Source organism: Laetiporus sulphureus (genome assembly GCF_001632365.1).
Source record: "Laetiporus sulphureus 93-53 unplaced genomic scaffold LAESUscaffold_35, whole genome shotgun sequence".
Classification (NCBI taxonomy): domain Eukaryota; kingdom Fungi; phylum Basidiomycota; class Agaricomycetes; order Polyporales; family Laetiporaceae; genus Laetiporus; species Laetiporus sulphureus.
The window spans coordinates 203366-221692 of record NW_024468544.1 but is presented as its reverse complement, the minus strand read 5'-3'; the positions used below and the strand labels follow the sequence as shown (position 1 = coordinate 221692).

The 18327-nt window shown below is 47.1% G+C and overlaps 5 protein-coding genes across 5 annotated transcripts; 4 read left to right on the top strand and 1 right to left on the bottom strand.

The window, feature by feature from the left end:
* Positions 1–11: 11 nt before the first annotated feature.
* On the top strand, positions 12–7403 carry LAESUDRAFT_738031 (uncharacterized protein; the record flags this gene model as incomplete). Its single annotated transcript, XM_040910841.1, is given in 31 exon segments — positions 12–38; positions 107–262; positions 305–387; positions 505–587; positions 641–745; positions 798–988; positions 1010–1157; positions 1179–1401; positions 1450–1521; positions 1574–1757; positions 1784–2309; positions 2330–2548; positions 2604–3278; positions 3328–3522; positions 3561–3754; positions 3779–4147; positions 4168–4476; positions 4544–4776; positions 4796–4973; positions 5115–5220; positions 5260–5403; positions 5431–5642; positions 5704–5793; positions 5933–6129; positions 6224–6342; positions 6398–6501; positions 6553–6699; positions 6753–6843; positions 6902–7050; positions 7110–7271; positions 7323–7403. 31 exon segments carry the CDS (start codon positions 12–14, stop codon positions 7401–7403), a joined length of 5772 nt encoding a protein of 1923 aa, XP_040761813.1.
* A 205-nt stretch (positions 7404–7608) lies between these two features.
* On the bottom strand, positions 7609–9442 carry LAESUDRAFT_738030 (uncharacterized protein; the record flags this gene model as incomplete). The annotated part of the gene is made up of 9 exons (XM_040910840.1): positions 7609–7787; positions 7837–7907; positions 7930–8017; positions 8072–8185; positions 8239–8392; positions 8455–8638; positions 8672–8928; positions 8961–9248; positions 9302–9442. 9 exons carry the CDS (start codon positions 9440–9442, stop codon positions 7609–7611), a joined length of 1476 nt encoding a protein of 491 aa, XP_040761812.1.
* Positions 9443–10267: 825 nt separating this feature from the next.
* On the top strand, positions 10268–12361 carry LAESUDRAFT_738029 (zincin; the record flags this gene model as incomplete). Its single annotated transcript, XM_040910839.1, has 5 exons — positions 10268–10399; positions 10536–11696; positions 11747–11969; positions 12015–12181; positions 12254–12361. The coding sequence occupies 5 exons, from the start codon at positions 10268–10270 to the stop codon at positions 12359–12361; spliced, it is 1791 nt and encodes a 596-aa protein (XP_040761811.1).
* Positions 12362–12445: 84 nt separating this feature from the next.
* Positions 12446–13438, top strand: LAESUDRAFT_786392 (uncharacterized protein). The gene is made up of 3 exons (XM_040913890.1): positions 12446–12715; positions 12768–13135; positions 13190–13438. Exons 1-2 carry the CDS (start codon positions 12501–12503, stop codon positions 12964–12966), a joined length of 414 nt encoding a protein of 137 aa, XP_040761809.1. The 5' UTR covers positions 12446–12500; the 3' UTR covers positions 12967–13135; positions 13190–13438.
* LAESUDRAFT_658366 (uncharacterized protein) lies at positions 12983–13165 on the top strand (the record flags this gene model as incomplete). The annotated part of the gene is made up of 1 exon (XM_040904748.1): positions 12983–13165. A coding segment is annotated over one exon (183 nt), but the record flags the coding sequence as incomplete, so codon positions are not given.
* Positions 13439–18327: the final 4889 nt, after the last annotated feature.

The window sequence follows — 18327 nt, the reverse complement described above, 5'->3', positions numbered from 1 at the left end:
TGCTGGAGGTGATGGAGTCAGATGCCAACTCTGCACACGTACTCTCTTTCAATGAACCATTATCGAGATCGCGAAGCAATGCGAAGACAGTAGATGATATCACGAGCATGAAGAAGATGAACATGACCAGTCTTCGTACGCTCTTGTCACCTCGCTGTTCTCCAAAGTTGAGAACACTCTTGCTGCTCCTCTCTCTTCTGCAGCTGCATCTGCTGTCACTGAAAACATACATCATACTCCTCAGAACCATGTCCAAACCGCCGTTTCAAAATGACCATTCATCTCGAACCACGCTTCAAACCAGTCAAGCGGGTCCTCTGTCAATCGTCACAGCCTGTTCAGTGTTGCAGCCTCCAATCCTGCCCCTTCTTTGGTCTCAGACACTCTGTCATACATCACATAACTGGATCGACCTCCATCGCGAAATGGCTCTTTCGACTTGCCTGACACCCCGGACGGTGGAGTGTATGGTACTGCTATCCCAGGTTTTCCTATACAAGACAGCGATGCCAGGAGCATCAGAACTACAGGTAGCATCTGGAGGTCTGCGTCAGTATCCAAAGTGATCCGAAGGATCCGAGGAGAAGGTGAGTTTGGCTGTGTGGGCAGACCGCCAATTGGTTTACTCAGATGCTTGTAGAATTGTCTCGAGACTACTGGATGAATGATGAGCTATGCACAGAGTGCTACAATTGCAAGAGCATGTTCGCTGCTTGGCGGAGGAAGCATCACTGTCGCATAAGCAGTAAGTTACATGCCATACTACATGCCATGCATATATTCTCATGCTTGTGTAGGGCAAATCTTCTGCTCTCGATGTGCTTCCAATATCATCAAGGGTGCTCGTTTTGGCCATAATGGCATGGTGCGGGTGTGCAACCTCTGCCTAGAGAAGTTGACCAAAGTAGACGACGACGATAGGCGCTCAATAAACTCCAGTATGACCTCTCCCTTCGCTGCTCACCAGCTGGGAGAGGCTTTGTTGTTTGTCCATTCTTATCATCTGCAGTTGCCATTCACGGCCTCACAGCTCTTCAGGTGCACAGATGAGCCATTCAACCTGTTTTCCGTAGTGAAAACGAAGATATATCCTGATTCTGATGACAGTGCTCTTGCGTCGCCCCTCTCTACATTTCTTGATGAAATTCACAGAGATCGTCTCGGTCGTGAAAATCCAGTTCCATTTCGCAGGGCATTGACCGAAGAAGTCCAAGACTCAGTGGCCTTCCCTGATAAGTTCACGAGCGAGAATTCCCCAACTGCTCCTGGGACCAAAACACCTATCGACTTTCCTGTCACAGTGCCGATCTCTGCCATTGGGTCGATGAGTTCCATGCAATTCCCTGTTACCTCACCTGATCAAGGGCATCCGTTTGAGAGTTCAGGCATGCTCCGGTCATGGTTCAATTCATACATAGATCTCGAAGCATAGAGTCCGTTCATCTGCAGTCACGTACAGAGTGGTATTAGAGAGCACTTGACAGGGCACCCCGGCTGTCGTACATGGACAGAAAGCATCACGTAAGTGATATCAACCTCTATGGAATAATTATTGAATGATACATTTTCCCAGATACGCACAGGAATTGAACTTGATCACTATGTTTCACCTGAGGATCATGCTTCGGCAGATGCTGTTAGCTGAGGACATTCCCAATATTGACGATCGGGAGGAGATGCTTTTGAAACTCAGCATGCGCATCGCTTGCGAGTCAACATTCACTGCCCACCCCCAGAGGCAGGGCGCCGACATGGATGTCCATTGATATGTTAAGATCAAAAGATCCCCAGAGGCGTGTCAAAGGATTCTGAGTATGTGGATGGCACTGTCATCACCAAGAACATCACGTCTAAGCAGATAATGCAGATGCAGCGTAATCCTCATGTCATGCCAGTCACATTTTCCATGGAGTTCCATCGAGTGGAGGGGCAATATATGCACTTCGGCCAGATCTTGCAGCAGGAGAAGGACTACCTAAACAACTTGGCTACTCGTATTTCAGCTCTGCGGCCACACGTCGTTCTGGCAGAGAAGTCTGTCTCCGGGCTGGCTCTCGATGCTCTCGCAAAACACAAGATTGCCGTCGTGAGGATCGTTAAGCCATCCGCCATCGCCTTTGTTGCTCGGATGACACAAGGAGATGTCTTCTCATCCATGGACAAGCTTGCGTTGGAGCTGCACCTCGGACACTGCACAGGATTTCGCATCCAGATGTTCAACCATCCACTCATTCCTGGTCATCGCAAGACATACATGCACTTGGGGGGATGTAACCTGGAGATGGGCTGTACGATCATGCTCCGTGGTGGTGATATAGATACCCTTCAGCACGTGAAAAGAAAGTGACGCACTTCCTCGCATTCATCGTGTGCAACCTTCAGCTCGAACCTCATTTGTGGAAGGATTGCGTCATCACCTTGCCGGTGCTGACGCCTGAAGCTACCCCTCCTGTTCAGTCATCAGCTAACTTATCAGCTCTCGAATCGGATGTGTCGATGCCATCTCAATTGACTGCTACTGATGCAGAAGACACTGTTCCAAGCAATTGTTGATGCAACTCCACAATGACTTCCTGCAAGTGACAACGTGGATGATCTTCCAGATGAAGATGCAGAAGAAGTGCACTTGTCGCGGCACATTCAGGAGTCGATTGAACCATATCGGAAGACTTTCCTCTCTGTCTCGGCTATCCTTCATTACCCACCCCCATATCCTATCAGCTGCATGAAGGAACTCGATGATGAGCTCACGCAAATTAAGCAGGAATGGGAGGATGAGGTGATCTGTAGAGAAGAGTGGGGTTCTTCGAAGCATCAGCAGGAGGCAACCATTACACAGCAGAGCATCATGCCCACGGTCACACCTGACATGGATGATGTTGCGGCGCAGATAGAGTCTCTTCCGCTCTCAGAGGTACTCGACATGCCCATTTCCAGTGACGATGGCTCAACTCCTGCTGAACACACCAGATACTTTGAATCCCTCCTTGCATTGCCACACACTGCAGCACTATCGCTTCCCCAAACACCCTCAGAGGAGCTGCCAGTCAAAATGGTCACTGTTGAGGACATCAGACTTGAAAGTCGCCTGAATTATCTGAAGTGGCAACATTCCGAGTACTGCCGAGTGTGGGAATGGTATCTGCGCAAGAATAGGGATGACTTTAACGTGGAGAAGTACCAGTGCATAAGTTTGTGGGAAATCACCCTTCCCATGACAGAAAGCGGGTTGCATCCTGCTTGCTTTCCTCCTCATCTAAGATACATCACGTTCTATGGTGAAAATGACTGCACTCATCGGCCACTACATCGAGCAGGTGGCAAGAGATGCCTTTGCGCAGCTCATGGACGCAAAGGCAATCTGTGAGAACAAGGCATGCAATCAACCCCTGGCTCAGCATCACACTGTCTATGTGCATAATGAGAGTCGTCTTCTAGTCACAGTTGAGCAGTGGGATGGGCAGATCAACCAACGTTCGCTGCCTCCTGACACGATCATTACCTGGAGTATCTGTTCTATCTGTGAACAGGCCACACCATTCATTCCGCTGTCTCCAGAGGTATACAGAGATACTCTTTCACCAAGTTTCTTGAGCTCCACTTTTATCCTGCAGATGTGCAGCTTGTTCCAGGTGTGGGCTGTCAACACAACATTTACCAGCATCATATCAGATGCTTTGCCATTCAGCAGATGATGATACACTTCCAAGCAGATCCTGTGGTCCTGCATGAGGTCGTATATCCTCCTATGCATGTACTAGTATGACCAGAAATGCAGCTTGAAATCAAGAACAGCGATTTCGAGCGCTTGCATACAAGGAACAACATGTGGTACACTGCGCTCATCGACAATCTCAAACTGATCAACATCGATGCAGCTACTGGTGATGAGGAGGCGGATGCAAAACTCATTATAGAGATCAACCAGCTCATCATCAGAGGTGAGTGGAAGAAGGCAGATATTGCCAGGCTGATCAATACAATCTACAGTGAGACTGCTACCACAGATACTCTTGCTCTCAATCAAATCAGAGCCTATTGGCAGAATAAGATGGTTGCATGGCAGCAGGACTTCGATAAGCTGCCAAAACTGAAGGTGACGCAGTTACTCGATCGCAACAGCCACAAATCTTCCGTGTTTGGCTCTGTTCATGCTATGTTCCCTAGGAGATTCGAGCACTTTCGCTCGAGAACGCACACAACATTTCAGAAGCCGAGGACTATGGTCGCGTCATTAAGAGACAGCTTACAGGAGGTTCTCTCATGTCGACGTCATCCACTTCTGATGCTGTGGAATCAGAATCGGTCATGGACAAGACCGAGCAGAGTGCTCTCACTGAAATGGCCCCATCGACCATTGGCGATCAGCTGCCCATGGCTAGTTGCACAGAATTGGAGCCTTCCCTGAGATCTGACGTAGACAGCGACTCTACGATCGGTGCAACATGCGCAGAGCAAGTTTCTATCGAACTTTCAGTGTCTCCTCAGATACTGCAACTTAGCTTATGATGTAATGAGCATCTTACTGATATCTGACCTATAGGTTGATCACAATGTCCCAGATATCACGCACACATTGCAACGTACCTCTCAGTTGCCGAGATGTCTGACAAATTATCCAAGTGTCGCTAAACTTGTGAAGAAGTATCAGGACTATCTCCCCACTCAGGGTGTTGAAGAGCTGACAAAAATGGCCCTTCCACCTGCTGCTCTTGTTTGTGAAAGTGAACAGGAGACTTCTGCTGACCTTCCGCCCCCCAGTGCAGAACAAGTCTCGTTAACGAATGATCAACAGAAAATTGTCTATTTCTGACTTTGAGTTGAGCTATGCCATAAACGACATGCCCAGATATCTCACACATGCAAGATGTATGCTTTGCCCAATGCCATACAGTGCTCGGCTACCTCTACCTGCAATTCCATTCGAGTCTCGTACAACATCGCGGTGTGCATCTCTTGACAAGTGCTCTGCGGTCTTTCATTCAATGCTGATGCGGCGAAGATTGACAAGAACTCACCACCGCTCAGTAGGTTGAATTCCCTTGCAAACAGGAGGGGGAAGGCAATGAATCATCCCACTGGTACAGAGAAGGCAACCTCATCACGCTTCGCAGGAGCCCACTGTCAAGAAGTCACCAGGGCTGGGAAGCAAGGTCTCCAATATTGCCAAGCACTTCAAGCGAATCAGCAAGGATACTGAGTGGGCTGGTCATGGGTACAGTGTCATTCATGAATGGTGACCCCATTCTGTTGCATCAGCCTGTGCAAAGGTGGAGGTTCTTGATAGCATCAAAGATGCGATTCAAGATGAATCAGAGAGCTCAAACTCTAGCGAAGCTGACAATGAAGGGGATGGTGATGACGAGATGGGAAAGTCACCCAGACAGAATCAGATGGAAGCAAGTCATTCATCGGAGACATTTGACTCAGGACAATATAGTCAGCCTATGAATGTGCCTCCTCAGAAGGTCATTGCCAAAGTCGTTGAAGATGCACAGCCACAGGGAGAAGAGCGGTCTATTTCTATAAATGGAGAACCCCTACAGACACTTGTGCCTACTATCTCAACACCCAGCTCCCCGATGTTGATGGCAATGAACCATGCACTGATACTGATGGCCCCTATAACTCCTGAACTCAATGTTGGATCGACCAATACTGAACGTTATTCTATTCTGAAGACTCTCTGGCTTCTGACCTCAGCAACTCCCACAGTCTCACATCTGTGCAGATGTAGACGCCGACGATCTGTTAGCAGATCCCGAGCACATTTTTTGTGACTCATCAATGGTAGTATGAACTGACGAGCCTACATCGATAATTGCTCTCGCTCTGAAGTAAGTATCACCACCCTCTCTCACCATGGTCTTCGGACGTTCAGTCATTAATGCTCAGCTGCAGTTCCCCACAATACTGAGATATGTTGGTGAAGTCACATGCTGTGAAGCGCCAAACGAGAGAGCTGAAGTTGACAGATGGTGGTGAAGCATTCATGCCTGATGACAGATCAGTTGCTGAATCAACCTCCACATGGGGAGTCATGAATGTAGATAGTCCTGAGACTTATGATCCCATGGAAGAGCTACGGGTTCCCTTGTCGAAGCAGCCATGGGCTATATGTGAGCGCCTGTCCTGATCGCATATGAGACATTGGCTAATTCTCTTGGCAACCTTTGAGAGTGGAGGATTGACGATCGCTTGTACCGTCCTCTATCCTGAGCAGTTTCGATGTGCTCCATCGTACGTATGATTGTGAATGGAGTATGGTTGAGTCACGTGCTCAATGTGTCAAATGGAATGCCAGCGAAGGGAAATCGGGATCTGCATTTCTGAAGACCCTTGGTAGGTTCCACAATACGTATACACGTACATTCCAGTCTAGCTAATGCAGCATAAGACGATCGCTTCATTGCCAAAGAGCTTTCAAGAGCAGAATTACAGGCAATGGAGACCTTTGTGCCAGCTTATTTTGACTACATGTCATCTGCGGTGGTTGTCAATGTATGGTATGAGAATGCACTTTAGTAGATCACAAGCTGATGGAGCATGCAGCACCCTACACTCCTCACAAACATTTTCGAATGTTTCAAGCTGACCTTTAGGACATCCCATAAGCACTCAGGGCCAAGCAGAGGAAAGGCAATGCAGATAAACTTGCTCGTAATGGAGAACCTCTTCTACGATCACCGTTTCTCTAAAGTACATCCTACGGTACAAATCTAGGACAGTACAGTGCTCAAGTGACGTTTCAGATCTATGACTTGAAAGGATCAATCTGGAATTGTCACATACAGTGTACTGGTCGAGAAAATGAAGTACTTCTGGATGAGAACCTGGTGGAAAGTGCGTATCCGCTATGTTGAAATACGTATATTGTTTTTGATGTGTCATTCTCCTGAAGCTGCACATTTGGCACCCTTTTACTTGCGTGAACATTCAAAGCGAAATTTACGGGGTGCTCTTTTCAATGACAGCAAGTTCCTGGCTGAGATCAACACCATGGACTACTCCCTGGTGGTCGGTGTTGACAGTCTCAAGAATGAGCTTGTAGTAAGAATCGTTGATATGTTACTATTATTTCGCTGTCCCTTTTTTCAAATTAATCACAGATCATAGACTACATCAGAACCTACATGTGGGACAAGAAACTGGAAAGCTGGGTGAAAGACTCTGCTTTCCTGGGCAGAGCCAACAGAGGGGAGCTGACAATCATCAGCCCAAGACAGTATAGGCAGCACTTCCTGAGCGCTATGGAGCATTACTTCCCTTTGGTACATTTGGCAGTGTACTGGAAATGCTTTATGGTCTGATATGCAACATAGGTGCCTGACCGGTGGATGAAACAATATGATGCTCCTGAAGACGAGAGCAACACTCTCCTGGGTCTTTGGCCTGACTGGTGACTCTGAGGGGTTTGTATCTTGCCGTGTGGCTGTATTTGATATATTCAGGCTGTCATCAGTTCATAACATTGTACGGACCTTCCAAATACTGCCAATTGTGTACAATTAGCCAGTACATCATATTTTACACATTCTGTACATTACGTGCCATGTACTACAGACCCGCCTGTGATGCTCACTACATACATCTACTTCACAGCTTCCATCATTTATTTTTCTTATTCAAGAGGACCCGATTTTGCCGCTTAACCTCAGTCGAAAACTGCTCCTTCATCGCCTTCTTATCCGTACGCCGCAGCTGTCGCTCTGCTTTGATGGCTTGCTTTTGGGTCTGTTTGTCTTCTTTTGACTCATTCTTAGGTTGTGAGATGGTCACACGTTGAGCTGTAAACAGAGTGAGTAGCAGCAACTTGCACAAGAAAGCAATACTTACACTGTATATCATCATCTGAGTCAGACTCCAGCGAATCGGAACAGTCAGTCCTACAACGAGGCGCGTATTTACTATCTTCCATCAAAGGCAGACCTGTTTTTGGGTGATGGTATTTTTGGGACAGGTCTGTCTTGACGAGCTCTGATTAGCCGAGGATGATTCTCCAAATTACTATACGTAGCTTTGAGGGAGATTAGTCCAGGAAGAGCAGTGGTGAGCCGGCACTTAAACATACATAGAATTGTTTCACAGTCCCATTGGTCCTTCTTTTCATCAATATCATGTGGCATTAAGATATCATCTTCTTCATCTTCCTCATTTTCCTCACGCAAGCGGACTCCACCCAGTGCTTTCAGATCATATCGAGTTTCTCTGTGCCGGTTTCGCCAGCTAGAGCGGGACACATTTTTCCACCGAAGATCTCGTAGTTCTCGAGGAACTCATTCATCATTGCATCGAAATCTTCGCGAGAGGTGATCAACTCGGATGCTTCATCGGAATCGTCGAAAAGGGTATGGGTTTCTTCATTCTCTTCCGAATTGTATTCTCTTTGTATCTAGGACGATCCCGCTTGGATAGACGAACATATCGAGGCTGTAGATCTCAAGATGAGCTTACGTTATCGAATTGCTCATCTATCAGCGTAAGACCTTCATTACGGAACATGGACAAGCTGCTCATGCTATATCCAGATGCATCAGAAGTGCCTTTTTGCCGTTTCTTGCCTCCGATGACAGATATCTGAGGAAGTGCCCCAATAGTGTCACCGCCTTTTGAAGATGCATCCATGTCAGAGCCAGCACTGCGTAGGCCATTCTTCTAAGCTTGCTTGAACTGTGTGAAGCGCGCTTCCCATCCTGTTCTTTCAGCATCGTCGAGATCACTATTGGCCTCATCTCGTGCATCCGCTTCATCATGGCCATCTTCGATACCTTCATCCCTGAACTCGAACTCAAGATGTCCATCTGAGGCTAGCTTTCCATCTGCCACGAGTTCTCTGAAGAAATCATCATCGAGGTCATCGTCCACAAATGCGTCGTCCTTGAGTGCCTGTAGCACCTGACACAGGTGAGGATCGAGCTCGGGGTTAAACTGGCTATTGACAATGGAATGCTCTCTTCCACTTCATAGTTGCAGGGGACCTCGGACGTCGAGGGCAGTACCTCAGGAGGCAAGTCGATCAATGTGATTGGCTCTTTAGCTTTTTCCTTGGCTTTTGATGGGGCTTCTATGAGTATGCTATCGAAGCCATCCTCTTGCATACCGACTGGGCACAAATGCTGCATATAATTGTATACAGTGTCATCGTAATAGACACTGTATAGCGCAGCCTCTCCAATATTTTTGCGCTCAGTATCATGAGTCAGATCTGAGGGAGATAGAATTTGCTCGAGCTCTGCTCTCGACTTTCCCTAACTAATTCACCCGTAAATCACAGAATGTGCATAGAGTCATTATGCTGAACCTTGACAACATTGCCCCGCTCAAATGCCTTTAGAACATGTTGGCTCACCTCCGGGTCATGTATTAGGGAGTCTCGTTGTGACCGGTGAATGAGCTGGAAGTGTCGTACACCAGGCTCTTGGAATATGGATTTGGTGGGCATCTTGTATGCTATGCAAATTTGTGTCGAAGGAGGAGATTTGTGATGAGATTGCAAGATTCACAATTTGACATGAAGACCATACGGTCGGCACTTACGAGTTCAGTGTTCTATTATGTAATCACCACTTCTTGATCTCGGTCGAGCACGTCGAGTGCAATGACCGGCCACTCCTCTCAACCAATACACTCACCTTCAATTCGACCTGCCATACAGAGGGAACACATTCACAGAGGTTTCTCCATATACGTCCTCTCATTAATCTCACCCGTTGACATCTGGTATTGATGCCACTTCTCATCTTTACTAGTCATCAAAAGGTCATCCTTGAGATTGACTTCTTAGGAAGCATCTGGGTGCGGTTACACTGTCAGATTTGCCATGCCGGCATTCTTATTCCTGCTACAGGGATATACGGAGATCACAGTGGTGAGAACAATAAGGATCTCAAGACTCTCCATCTGCATTCAAACAATGCAGTATGTTCTCGACCCTAAATGTCATTGCATTACTCATCATCGTTCCCCTCAGCGATCCACTCCATTATCGTCACCTCCCATCCAGCAGACTTTATGTATCACGATCCTCTGGCAAGCCTCAATGTATCGAACCCACAGAATGTCCATCTTCATCATGAGCTCAAGAGGAAGGTGTATTCAGCACTGTAGAGGGCAAAGAGGGTGAACTCTTCATCGTGATACCAAATGAGGTGTCTTTGAGGCAGTCAGGACATGCTGTCGCTGTGCTTGTGAGTGAAGGTGCGGTGTCTCTGACATCATTATCATATCTTTGCTCATTCTCGTGACAGCTGCAATCCTGAAGCCTCAAATGCCAGGCTTGAACATGCAGGCCACGCTTCCAGTTCCTGAATTTGTTCCCATTAACATCAATATAATCTACAGCATGCAGAACCCAGTTGATGGCATCCAGTTTGTCATATCAATGGATGCGTATCCATATGTGAGTGTACTCTCTCCTGATCAGTAGTTATACCTGCTAAGCCTTGAGGCAGCGTGTATCACATGTGTACACGACACCCTCATCTCCCGATGCTGCATGATGCTGGGTTCCTTGCATCAACAATTTGTGGAAAAAGTGCACATGGGATTTTGAGTTCGTCATCCCAAGATATCTTGAGCAACAGGAGTCTGCACCCGAAGATGACGGAGAGTTGCTGGAAGGTGATAACTCCACCATTGTGGTCTGCAGTGGAGAGCTTGTTGAACAGGTGGCTCATTCTTGCAACTCGAGCAAGACGATCTTCATGTTTTCTCAGAACACATCAACCTCCGTGCAGCACATCGCTTTTGCTGCAGGGCCATTCCACGTCCACTCCATTTCAGCTGATTTGAGTGCCACTGAAGACGTGTCTGGGACTTCACAACCTCTAATGCATGTGTTCTACTTCCCGGGTCATGAATCGCTGCTGGGTACTTTTGTATCCTTCATGCGATCTGCAATGAGCTTCTATTCTACCGAGTTTAGATCATATCCATTCGGGTTGCACAAGCTCATATTCGTCGACGAGATGCTGACGCAGTGGTTTGATAGTGCCACACTTTCACTCATCACTGTGGATCTGCTACAGGGCAAAGATGCGATCGATCAGGTCCTCAAGATCCGCCATTGTTTGAGCCATGCTCTTGCATGCCAGTGGATTGGCATCAACATTCAGCAAAAGACGTGGTCAGACACTTGGTTAATGAATAGACTTGGATTGTATATCACAGGACTTTTCATCTGGAAGCTCATGAGGAACCATGAGTACCGATTCCGATTGAAGAAGGACATGGAGTGCATGCTCGAGCTCGATAATGGGTTCATGTCACCGATTTGCCAGCCACAGCTCTTTGAGCCTCCAGACCCAGTCACTCTGGCATTCATCAACCTTAAATCACCCCTCATACTTCACATCCTCGATCGGCACCTAGGGAAATCTGGCACATCCCTCGAATTGTCTCGTGTCCTTCTCAAGGTGTTCTTGTCTGCTATTAGCGGAGAGCTACCGAACAACACGCTCTCGACTCATTTGTTCCTGAGGACTTGCCGCAAAGTGAGCGGCATTGATCCACATTCGTTTGCAGAACAATGGATATATGGCAGTGGCTGTCCGATGTTTGGGTTCTCTGCCACCTTCAATTGCAAAAAGATGGTGGTGGAGATCTCAATGCACCAGGAAGCCCCAGCATTTAAGGTTCACGAGAACAATGAGGTGACAAAGGTGCTCATGAAGCCAGCTGCAGTGCTGTTCTTCGAGGTGTGAATGACACTTTTTGTTACTTCTCACAAATCTCACACAAAGAGCAGGGCCAGATGACAATACATATACACGAAGCTGATGGCATGCCTTACGAGCACATCCTCAACATCAGGAGTTCTTACAAATGCTATGAGGTTCCATTCAACACCAAGTACAAACGTGTGCGGCAGAATACAAAGCAGTATCTTGCCTGTCAAGCTGCTGCACAAGCCACTGCAGAGGGTGATGCAGAGGCTGTGGCTGCTATGAATATGGTGAACATGGGTTTCGGTCTAGACATCTGGGAGAATGAGAGGGAGTGAGAGAATTGAAAAGTCACTGACTGGACTGAAGAAGATGAACAGAACATGGCTGGGCAGATGTACGAGTGGATACGGATTAACACTGGCTTCGAGTGGATTGCTGCTATTGCCTTTGACCAGAAGGATTATATGTGGGTCTCACAGTTGCAGCGCGACCGGGATGTTGGTGCACAGTATGAGGTAGGTCTTGTCAAAGCTGTCATACTCAGTATATCAACAACTTCTCTTGTTTTTTTTTTCCTTCTTCTCCAGGCTATCCAGGTATTGTTGAAGACACCAAATGCCATGATATCGAGCACATTTGCCAAGACAGTGCTTGTGTCCAATTACTACTTCCAGATCCACTGCGAGGCTTCATAGGCTCTCATCACTGTAAGTATGCATTCGATGCAATGCTGAGATTGATCAAGCTTCTGAAGGCGGCTATGTGACTGACCATCCTGCAGCTACTCAGAAGCCGGTCTCGTTTGCCATACCATCAACTTCCTGGGGACTGTTGATGGCCGTGACTGTTCAGCCATTAAGGAGCCAGCCGGAGAGCGACAAGGATTTGGTTGCTCACAGAATTGTGGGGGTTGGCCGGCCACGTGCAAGCACAATGTTGAACCCATCTGTGCTGTTATTGATTCATGACCATCAGGTGTGGTTCAATGACCCGAGGTTCAATGGGAGCTTCCAGAGTCGGGTGTTACCCTGTTTGTACATTGGTAACTTGTGCATATCTTCATCTGTCGACTTTTGGAAGTCAGTGAGTCTTTTATTATAGGAACCATGCTACGAACGCATACATGCTGCATGCGCTCAGGATCACACATGTCATCTCTGTCAGTGAGTGTGCACTTATGCCACCACCTAACCTGGAGGTGTCTGCCTCAGAATCATTCTGTGCCTGTGCTGGCATGAACCCAAATGCGCAGTTTGTCCCTGGCAATGGCCCTGCATGGACATGGCTTGCTCTTCATTGAGGAGCATGAGGGCTGAATTAAGGTGCTCGACATACGGGGCATGTGCAATGATGGGATCGACATGCTGCAGCCACAGTTGCAGCCAATTTGTGAGTGGATCAATAGGGCATGCCAGGATGGAGGGAAGGTGCTGGTGCATTGTCGTACAGGCTGCGGTGTGACTGTCACGGTATGTCATTTGTTCATTTGCGCCATATAGGAAACTCGCTAGTGCCATTTGCAGATTGCATATGTGATGAAGCACCTGAACCTGCCTCTGGTTGACACCTACTTGATCGTTCACTCCCGTTGTCTCTCTGTCTAGATCCAGCCTAATATGAGACTGGCGTATAACCTCCTCAGATGGGAGGTTAAGCTGGCATGCCAGCGTGCAGGCAATGAAGAGTGCAAGCTGCAGGCTGAACTCACGTGGAGTCTCAACTGCCCATACCTCATGAAGGAAGTGCACGTGCTCAATGAGAAGTATCTGCACTAGTCCGCGGGCCATAGAGCCTATCTGTGCTTCCTTTGCTGCTTCGATGGTAGTCTAGGTTGCTGCCTTTGCATGCTCTGTGTCTGGTGCTGGTCCAATTGCATTGCATGATATCTATTTTCACTCTTGAACTCCCCAGAAGAGACACGCTATTCCTGATCTGAGACGATACTCACCGCATTCCTCACCATCATCGCACGTGCAATCTGTATCATCATTGTAGCAAGCATCATGGTAATACCATTTTTCTGTCTCTCCCACTATGCATCGCGTCCCCCCCTCTTCTCTGTATCATTGTACCATGCATACATTGTTGTCCCGATGTTCTCTTTCCTCTCCATATTTTGTTCATTAACTGTCATTGATATAACAGTACTTCGTGGTGTGGTTGTTGCAGGTCTGTCATTGTACATTCATGTAGCTAGTTAGACTTGGCATGCAGACCGAGTTGGTTCACTGTTATGCGAGTTGGTGGAGTCAGCCTCCCTGAATTTGCATGACACATGGGTGTCTGTTTATATCTTTCAAGCTCAGTAAGATCCGGTGCCTGTCCAGCCAGATTTATGAGCCTGAAAATGTCTGCAACGCATTGCAGACATCTGCTGAAAGGCATCCATTTATTAACCCCTTCACACATCTCTCATTTTCTCAGATACTTTCGAAAACAATATCATACACGATGAGATCAGAGCAGTAAATCTGCATATGGATTGCATTTGAAGAGATCATCACATGATGTCATGATCGCTTTGAGTGGGCAGCCCAAACATTCAGGTAAGAAGATACAAAAGAAAGGGTCACGTACAGCTGCAGCTCAGATCTTCAGCGATTAATTAGATTGAAGGTACTTCAAAAAATGTTCCATGGCGAGAATATGCATATGGCTAGACTGTCCGGACATCCCTTGCATAAGCCTGTGAATGGTTAATGACATAGATATACCACTCCTGAGAGAGGTCAGTTCTCTGCTGAGCTTAGCAGTACAATTGCCCCTTGCTACTTAATCATCTGTTATGTCACTTCACATTTTTTCCAAATAACAGAAAGTTATTTGGCCATTGACGCAATGGTACACTCGACAGCCTTACATAAGCCTTAAGCTGGCAAATCACCCTTTTGGGGTTTAGCATCTCGCTCTTACCTAATCTGTGGATGTGTCTCTACTTTGGGTGTTAGGAAACGTCCGCTGCCCCTCCCCCTTTCAACGCTGTTTTGCCCTTCACCCACTCATCGTCTAATGCACCTCACTGCCTTTTGAGATGTTGTCACCACTCAGTGCATTCTACAACTCACTTATGCATTGTTGCACATTCTTGTGCATTTGACTTGGTGAAGGTGAGCATTTACTTCATATTCGATATTTCGTTTTGTTGATCACTCTGATTCAGGGGTTGTCAAAACTTTGCTCAATGCATTGTATGACATCGTCCTCAGTGCAGTCACTGAGGCTATTTATTTTGTCTTTGCGCATTCGCATTGCTCGCTTAAGAAAGTTTCTAGTGTTCACTCTGATTCAGGGATCACAGAAACTTTGCTCTTTAATGCATTGTATGAAATTGTCCTCAGTGCAGTCACTGAGGCTGTTGATTCAGTCTTTGCATGTTTGCATTGCTCATTTACGAAATGTTCTGTCATCGATGGTGGTTCCCGATGATCATCTGCTGTAAAAGCCTCAGATGTGCAGGCTTTCCCTATCATGTTAGGTTCATGTTCGATGCATGTGTTGCACTCCATTGTGCTGTATCAGTGCCAGCTTAATAGGAACAAAGCCACATCTGGTTGGAATGAACAATTATGTTCAATTGCTGTCGACGTTTCATTATCCTTTCTCATCGCATGTTTCCCATTTTGCGCACTTCATAAGTTGACACGTTTTCACAACATCACTCTCAACCATCAACAACACTCATTGCAAGGGTGGTGTACTGTCTTCACTTCACACTGTTGCTCATTGTCTTGTCCATCTATGCTTTCCGTGTTCGACTTTTCTTCCGATGAGCTTCACAATGTCAGTGTCGATTCTGGTGACTCGTCTGTGTCTGGACAGCTGCTTCTATGCTTTCCACCTGTTTCACATGTTCTTCTCATGGCTAAAATGCATTATACTTTTGCTGGGGTGGTAGACTTCTCTTGGGGCATCGCTGTTGACATTCCCGAGCTGATTGTTGTCGACATCCCTTTATGCTTTTTGGTGAACAGGTTGTCATTTGCCGCACTTGCCAAGATCACAGGACAGCATGGGCTTCATCTGAGCAGCAATACTTGGTCTATAGAAGACATTGTTAGCAAACTGTTGTCTCATCAATGCTTACTGTGTGCATGACACTTCCCGTCATTCATTCCTATACCTTCGATATCATCTGTTAGTGCTTCTCAATGTTGTTCTGAGTACTCAATTGCTTCATCTGTCTCTGTGCATTCAGATTCTGTACTGCATTTTTCATCTGAGCCCATCTTCAATGCTGCAAAGCTTTGCCTCTATGGTGCATGGGATGATGGCCTCCAGTTGCCTTCTGTATTTGAACGGCCATGTGCGGTCTGTGCGACGTTAGTGCCCAGCCATCTCATTTCAATTGTCTGTGCTTCTTCGATTGATCTATCCCTGATCCTTCGAGAATGTGAGCCAATTGCCAGGCTGGAGTGTAAATCAGTTGGCGACACCATTGAATTCAATAATGGACCTATACTGTATGGTCCTGCAGTCCATACTATTGACGGTGTTCGATCGATCGACATCTGCACGAGTTGCTATAATATACTCCATATGAAAAGGATGTTATTGAAGGAGGCTTTGGCAAATGGACTTTGGCTTGGAGATGTTCCCTATGTGCTCAATGATATGCTCAACCACGTCCTGGCCATGAGCAGCACTCCTAACCAAACCTCTACTGGTGGAAGGTGAACTGGGGCTCTATCCATCCACGGTCCCTTTGGGCTACAGTCACAGGAAACTTCGGATGATAACGCAGTGACAGGTGACCATAAGTCGTTCAGCTGTGATGCTTGAAACAGATCAGATTATCACGACTTTCAGATCAGTGAGTGTCGGACTCGACTATAGAGACACTTCTGACTGGAAAACAGTCGAAAGCTGGAATGTGGGGGTGTGTGGATGTGGATTGTGAGTGGTGACTCCTGGGCTTGCAAACTGTGGTGGCTGAAGGTCTGAGCTGTGGCACGAGGACCTGCTATATCTGAAAAGCGCTGATAAAGCACTGATGATGAGGCCCTAATTGCCTCTGAACTGGGTGAAGTGCCGATGAGCAAACTCTAACTGCCTCCGAACTGGGTGAAGCACCAATGAGCAATCTCTAATTGCCTCCGAACTGGGTGAAGCATCGATGATGAAGCTCTGAGTGCTTCTGGCTGGAACGAGCACTGACGATGAACCCCTGGGCATCTTCGAACTGGAACGAGCACTGACGATGAACTCCTGGGCACTAGCGAGGCTACGGGGTTCGATGGGGATGGAATCCTGGTTTGAGACTCATGACTGGTGGCGTGCGAGTGAAATGCAATAGTGTGAGATATGAGAATGCGATAACGTGACTTATCTGGCTGAAACCTGAGTTGAGCTAGAGGCCACTGCTGAGAGTGCTGCCTCTCTCAGTGTCGAAAATCTCAAAGATGTAGAACATGATCGCAATAGATGTAGATGTGGTCGGGCATGATGCCCTAGCATGGACGAGATGAGAACTGAGCGCCGCTGGGTGGAGAAACTTTGAGTAAACTTTCTTGTTTTTCCTATGTACAATGTAGATTATATAGTGGATTGGAAATGAGCCAGCTGAGTTGCTGAAACGTGTTTCTGATCATACATTATGTTTCCAATCCATTGAAACCTGTCGCAAAGCTTGCTCCTGCTCCCTCTCCATATGATACAGTCAGGGAACTGGAGATCAGGCCCTGCCAGGGTCTGTCAGTCTGTTACCCTATCTTCCATTCAGTTAGTGCACTTGCTCATTTCTGAGTTGCCTAACCAGTTGTGTTCCACTTCTCACACTGCACCTTATAATCGACTATGCTTCCTCATGGCTCGCTCATCATTTCTGCACCTTATGTTCACCTTCTGACCCCTTTACACAGTTCCATGTTCTCAGGCTGTCAATAAAGCCTTCTTTGCCCACTCTGGACTGTTCCGGCATGGTGTTTGTCTTTCCGGATCGCAGCGATGCACTATCTGATTTTGCGATAGTTAGATGCAGTTTCTGGCATTTTCTGATCGCAGAATATCTCGGTGCATATCACCTTCCCCATTCTGAGATCTAGACCATCCTCAGTCCATCGAGCTTGTGTACTTTAGATAGCATGACACCGCTGTCAGTTTCTCAGTCCTTCGCAGCTATGTCCTACACCGATGGTGTCTTCAGCCTCGCTGCTCGCACTCGCAGTGTCTAACTTATTGACGGTGCTTGCATTCTGCTACTGCAGCACCTGAATAATCTTGTGTTTGCATCGTCTGCTCCTGATGCTCATGCGTTGGTCTGGCAAGGCTGGGCCACATCGTTTTCCACTTACGAGGTGAGTATTCCATGTCGCGATCTGCCTTCTGACAGTTAACGCTGCAGCCTTTCAGTTATGCATGACCTGCGACTATCCAAACTGTGCCAAGAGTTTGCTGCACGAGGTCAATTTAGTGTATGACTGGCTCATGCTGAACATGAGCCCCAACTTCAATTAATCATCTGAGATTGGCTCTCATCACATTCAGTGATATTGCACTCACCTCTGCTTGACCATGCATATATTGATATATCTCACTGTCACAGATTTTCACGTTTTCACCTCTGCATGTGACCAAGACATCACTTGACCTCAGCGCTAGGCTGTCCAGAAAGGAACGAACCGGTACGTGAAGTACTGACAGTTCTAGGTGCCCCGAAGGTTCA